Here is a 6,000-nt window from a genome sequence, read left to right on the forward strand (position 1 = left end):
TCCTAACCTGGAAGCCAAGGGAACACTGGAAGCCTCTTTTAATTACTAACTCTGTTCTAAGAATAAACTTGACTAAATTTCCATGTGAACCTTAAGCACTAGCTCAATAATCTTGGAGAAAATGATACCAACTCTCAAGATGAAAGAAGATTACCTTGCTTTAAAACCAATTATCTTACCATTTTAAATAGTGTCAGTCCAAGAATAGCCCATAACTTTTATTTGTTTGTTGTTGTTGTTTTGGTCTTACATTAGAACATCCTTTTTGCTAAGTGGCAATCATTCTCTTCAAAACTTCCTCAACAAGATCCAAATGCCATGGCATTATGATGACAGTTTAGTGGACATCTGCTGTTTGTGTCTTTCTAGCCCACATCCCCCCTTCTGGTAGTGGCACACCAGTCTTTTTTGGACTACTCCAATCCATTGGTCTTTGTGGAGGCTGCCCATCAAGGTGCCCTGCCCTTCCCTGGCCAAAGGACTTTAAACACATGACCCAAATGAGGCTAGTTAGACACTCTACCACCATCTCTAAACTAGGAACTCTTCAGCAGCAGGGACAAGGTTTTTTCCATCTCTATATCTCTGAGGCCTAGCACAGTGCCTGGCTATGAATATTCAATGCATGTGGGCTGAATGAAATACAAAGAAAATCATGTACCTTAAACAAATGCTGAGCTAAGTCTATCATTTCCCAACAGAATTCTGAACATTGTATTATGTTTTGTAAGGAAAATGTCCACTTTAGTAAGCTAGGACATATGCATTGGAAATAGTATCGCAAGTTGCCATTTCTCAGTGCATTAAAGATGTCAATCAGTCCAATAAAATAAAGCCACAAAAAAGACAAAAGGAGAATTACCTCATTACCTCAACATCTGCTTGAACATAAGCAATTGCACACTGGCTAATTTTTTTTAAAGGGACATAATATAACTTTCTAGAAAGACATAATATAGCTAATTATACCATTCACTAGAAGGGAACATACAATGTTTTGAAGTAATTCAGAAGTGGGTGTGATTTATAAGACATAGAGCTTAGGGAATGTTAAGTATAAATTAGAGATTGTTCATATTATGACAGACTCCGTCATTACATTTCACAACTTTTGTCAAAAGCAACCTTATTCACCACACCACTAAAGACTTCACATTAGGGAAGGCTGCTGTCAGCTTTGCCATTTAGAGTTGATGGCAACCTTCTTTCTGAACACCCTCCTGGGGAATGGGTTCAAATTTTAGACTTAAAATACACCAGGGAAGAAACGATATGATGAAACCTAAATGGCCAACAAACATGTAAAAAGATTCCAAACCTCACTAATTACCAGGTCAAACAAATTTTTTAAAGGTACCATTTTTGTTCATCAGATTGGCAAAAATTAAGCAACCTGTCAGGCTGTCAAATTAGTAAAGACTGCTGTTGGTCACTGTTGACCAATGCATGGGAAAATGGACACTTCTGGGGGGAATGTGAACTGGTACAGCCATCTGGGGAGGGGGGCACTTTTGCAATGCCTAGCAAAACTTTATACGTATATGCCCTCTAAGCCAACAATTCCATTCCTAAGAATCTATCCTAGAAAAAAAAATTTTAATTGTACAAACTGATTTGTATGATTATTTGATTAATGACTGTCTACTAGACAATAAACTTGCCTGTCTGGTTCACCATCTCTTCCCCCAGTGCCCAGCACATGGGCATCACATATGACAGGTACCTAGTATTTGTCAAAGGAGTAAATGAATAGGCTTACTCAGCCTAAAAAAAGAAAAGCAGAGTATTTAATCGATAATGGCTCTTCTTGTTCACATTAAATAGTAGTGGAATTATTCACAATGTTAACAGGATGTAAAAAGTACTGTCTACTTTTAAAAATAAATCACACACACCGGCTTACAAAATTGATCATAATATTGGTAAGAGCCCAAACACCTAGTTGCCAGGTTTTCCACCTCAAATCCCTAGCCTCCCAGTTAGTTCTGTAGGTTAAACAGCAATTAAATACTCTTGAAATAAGTCACTTGCTATCACAGTCTATGATCCACTGACAAATGCCCCAAGTTTGAAATGTATAAAAATTACACCATGGGCTGATAAAAACCCCAACACCTGTGTAACCAGACTCAATATCCTAAAAAAAAAATATATGCTTTAAGAAACACAAATTTCAAAGTCTAACTGTTCTATTGCCTTTGACATCCTCAAAATTGAGGAAATATATCCTCTAAAAATACTAATGCAGGGATTTGTTTGTTTTCCAACATAACTGGAGGACCAGAAACTTAAGAATCGTCCGTTTTTCTCAAGTCTCAAATCCAACACAGAGATAGAGATGTGTTCCAAAATCCAATATAAATAACTTGTGGATTATCTGCACTGTTAAATTATCCTTGAAATTATATACATAATGAAAAAAAGTAAAATTAAAAATTTTAACATTATTTGAAAACTGACCATCCATCAAAAGATCTGGTATCCACTGACAGATATTACCAATAATGAAAGCTCCAACAGTCTAGAATATGAATTAAGAGTCTTTATGTTGGGTGAGGGGAGTAGTGTTATCAGGAATAAAATACTAATAAAATCCAGCCCTTCACTAAAACATTTGAGAAATTCCAGATAAAGGCATGTTGCCCCCCCACTAGATCACTGATTCTTGTGACTTTATGACCTTAGACTAATCTAGGATGGGCGTTGACAGTACGTGAGAAGGCAAAAGCCATTAATATTTATCCAGCACTTTCTAGATGCTAGATACCACAGAGGAATGTGTTCTGTCCATTTTCAAGAGGTTAAATATTGATAATTTCCCCAAGGTCACACAGTTACTAAACAGTCATGTTGAGATTTGTTTCCAGGAGTGTGGACTCCAGAGGGATCAAAATACCCTTATGAATGGTATGTCTGTGGTCTCAAGGAGCAACAGGTCACAGTACTGGACAGACCTCATAAAATCATCTGGTTTAGCTCTTGCGCCTAGTCAGGTCAGGCTTGATTAACCATAAGACCCACGGAAGGGAAGAGACTCTTCCAAGTTCACAGAGTTGGTGAGTAAAGTCAAGAGAAGTGAAAGAGCTTGGATTAAACACCAGGATTAGCCACAGAGCGGGGCCCCTTCCACTATACGGCCATGTAAGCAAGTTATTCAGGAAAACATGTTCCTACACATTTTTACTTCCTAAATCTGCATGGTTCCTCTTTCTTAACCCATATTCTCAGGGCCACCTTTGGTCAGGGTAATAATAATTTTAAATTTAAAAAGTGTTAGGTTCACATATGATCTTAATTTGGCTTTGTTCAGAAGTGTGGTTAAGTGATGAAAATCACTGACTACAACAGTTCTTTATTAAGAGATAAAAACAGTTCTTTATCTAGTTACCAGGCAATGCAGAAATGCATGTACACGGCTTTCCTGCGAACCAGAGCCAAGTCCTAATTCAAGAAGCCCCGCACAGGCAGGGTGTTGCCCCACTGACAAATAAATTGCTAAAAATGGGAAGCGATAAAACACACCACGGCCTGCAAATCCTCGCTGCTAAGGAAAGAGGAACTAGGCCAAACCAGAATGAAAAGCTCAGAAAGGCTGTCATGCAGCGCCCCAGGCGCCAACGTGCAAGGGGGGGCCGAGGCCAGGGAGCGAGGCCAGCAGAGCTGCCTAAACCGCCGCCTCTCCAAAATAACCAGCCCCACTCGCTTCCCCCGCGTGTACGGTGGTACCGTGGGACCTCGTCCCCGCCAAATCCTTGGCCCTTCTCCTCAACCCCCATGGCCGGCTAAAGCGACCAACGGGTAGCGCTTCCCGCCCTGCCGGGCACGACACTCCCAGGCACAAGCAAAGCACGTTACCCTCTGCCCCGAGCTCGCCAAAGCGCGCGGGGCGCGGAGAATGCTTTTCCACGGGTGACGGAGCTACTGGGGGTGACTACGACGGCCGCAACACCTCCCGCCGAGCTTCCACCACCGCAAAGCCAGCGCCCTGGAGCCGTCCCCGCCCATGGGCCGCGGCTGCCCGTACCTGGCGGCCACACGCCCGCCTACCTTGCTCCTTCAGACTGGAGATGAGCTGCAGCTGCTTCTCCTCGTCCGAGCTGTTCATTTTGGCAGGTGGGGCCGGGAATAAAAGGAAAGGAGGGAGAGGCGAGGGGTACAGTGGGGGGAGGGGGAAGAAAAAGCAAGATGCCGGTGGCTTGCGGCTTCACTACCCGGAAGTTGGATTTGCTCCCGCTCCTCCTCCTCCTGGCGCGGAGCGCGCGGGTGAGATCATCCCCACGCACCTACTCAGCGGCCTTGGCTGCTTCACCTGCAGGCAGGCGGAGGGGCGGGGACAGGCCGGTAGCCCGGGGGCAGGAGATGGGGACGTAGGAGGCACCCACGGTGGCACCTGGGCCCGCAACCCGTGCCTAGCCTGCGGCCGCCGCTGTCCCTCGCCTTCCTCCGCGGAGGCCGGCGCCGCAGGATGCGCAGGGGGAAGGCGTGGGGGGCTGCGTGAGTTCGCTGTGGCTATCTCCTGCACCCTCTTCTCCCTCTCCACCCCGCCGCGGACACCTGGACGCGCGTTCCGGAGAAAACCTGCCCTGGGTCTGCAGCGTCTACGAGAACCCCACTTGGAACGCTGTCAAGAGCCTCTCCCCACAAGCGAGATGTAATTAGCAATAAACACCCAGGATTCTTCCCCAGTTCTCGTACAGTGGACTCTGGGGGCGGTGTGGGGAAACCTAGGTGCCCTCAGGGCCGGGCTCTGTGTTAGTATGTTTTGCACCTTGATAAGCATACAGATACTGAAACAGGCCAGTCTGGTAAGTTCCAAGGAGGGCGTGGTAGTCAGCTGGCTTCCTCCAGCAACACCGGTTTGAGAAATGGTCAAAACTGGGCCCTGCAGCACGTGGATCGCCAGGCCTCGCGGATCATCTGGTTTGCGGTGGAAAGATCTTCTCTTCAGGGTAGAGGCCACTGCAGTCCAAATACCTCAGGTCACACATCTGCCTGGCAGCAGAGCCTGGTGAAGTGAAGCCCAGCATTTGTCCATCTTCACTGCCTTCTAGGCTGTTTAAGCCCAGGTCTGGGTTAGAGCCTGACCAGAAAAGGGGCGGCAGACCTTCCAGATTTCAAAATGGTTCTCCCCAACCCCCAGTTGCCAGTCAGTCTTTGGTCAAGTCTCCTGACCTCTTTGAACTTCATCTAAAAAATGGGAATAATACTAATACCTACTCTCCCGGAAAAGCTGTTAAGTGCTGAACAAGGAAAGAAAGATACACAAAACACCATATCCAGAATCTGACATATAATAGATGTTCTTTTTTAAAAAAAAATTAGGGTTACAGCTCTGTGAAAAAGGGGTTGTGGATGCTAATTGTAAGCTAAAATGGACAGAGTTCTTTTACACTAATCATTAAGCATACAAAATAAATCCAAACTGAATTAGGCTTACTGCACATCTTGTTTTTTCTCACTGCCTCAAAGGTCTTAGTGTGGGTACTACATGAGCACAGTGCTTCTGCTCATTCCTCACTTGCTATTTTATGTAAATGCCCAACTCCATTTACTGAGTAGGTCTCCATGATGAATGGGGAAGAGGAGCTAGAATATAGGTAAGTGCTGCAACTAGTATCTGTCTAATATTCCTACTAAATTCTAATTCAAAACGAACTGAAAAACAAGGTAGCACTGCTTTCTCGTCTCCTAAAAAGGCAATATAACATTTTAGCATGAGTGAGTTAGTGGTAGAGTGATCGAAAAAGGGAGCATAGTGTTTTTAAATAGAGTGAATTAAAATTTTGAAACTTTAAAAATAATTTTGGTATGGGGTCTTATTTTTTTCTTTATAAGTTTATTTTACTTATTTATATTTGGCCGTGTTGGGTCTTCATTGCTGCGCACGGGCTTTCTCTAGTTGCGGCGAGCAGGGGCTGCTCTTCATTGAGATGCGTGGGCTTCTCTTGCCATGGCCTCTCTTGTTGCAGAGCAGGGGCTCTAGGTGCACGGGCTTCATTA

The 6,000-nt window shown here is 44.5% G+C and overlaps 1 protein-coding gene across 2 annotated transcripts in view; it reads right to left on the minus strand.

Moving 5' to 3' along the window:
* SHTN1 (shootin 1) overlaps nt 1–4,217 on the minus strand; it is a 96,030-nt gene extending 91,813 nt beyond the window's left edge. For both annotated transcript variants that reach the window (XM_024756086.1, XM_024756085.1), the window contains exon 1: nt 4,048–4,217. In XM_024756086.1, the coding sequence (XP_024611854.1) occupies nt 4,048–4,105 (58 nt within the window). In that variant the 5' untranslated portion in view covers nt 4,106–4,217. The remainder of the gene's footprint in view (nt 1–4,047) is intronic.
* Nucleotides 4,218–6,000: the final 1,783 nt, after the last annotated feature.

This window comes from Neophocaena asiaeorientalis, unplaced genomic scaffold (genome assembly GCF_003031525.2).
Source record: "Neophocaena asiaeorientalis asiaeorientalis breed wild unplaced genomic scaffold, Neophocaena_asiaeorientalis_V1.1 scaffold85, whole genome shotgun sequence".
NCBI lineage: Eukaryota > Metazoa > Chordata > Mammalia > Artiodactyla > Phocoenidae > Neophocaena > Neophocaena asiaeorientalis.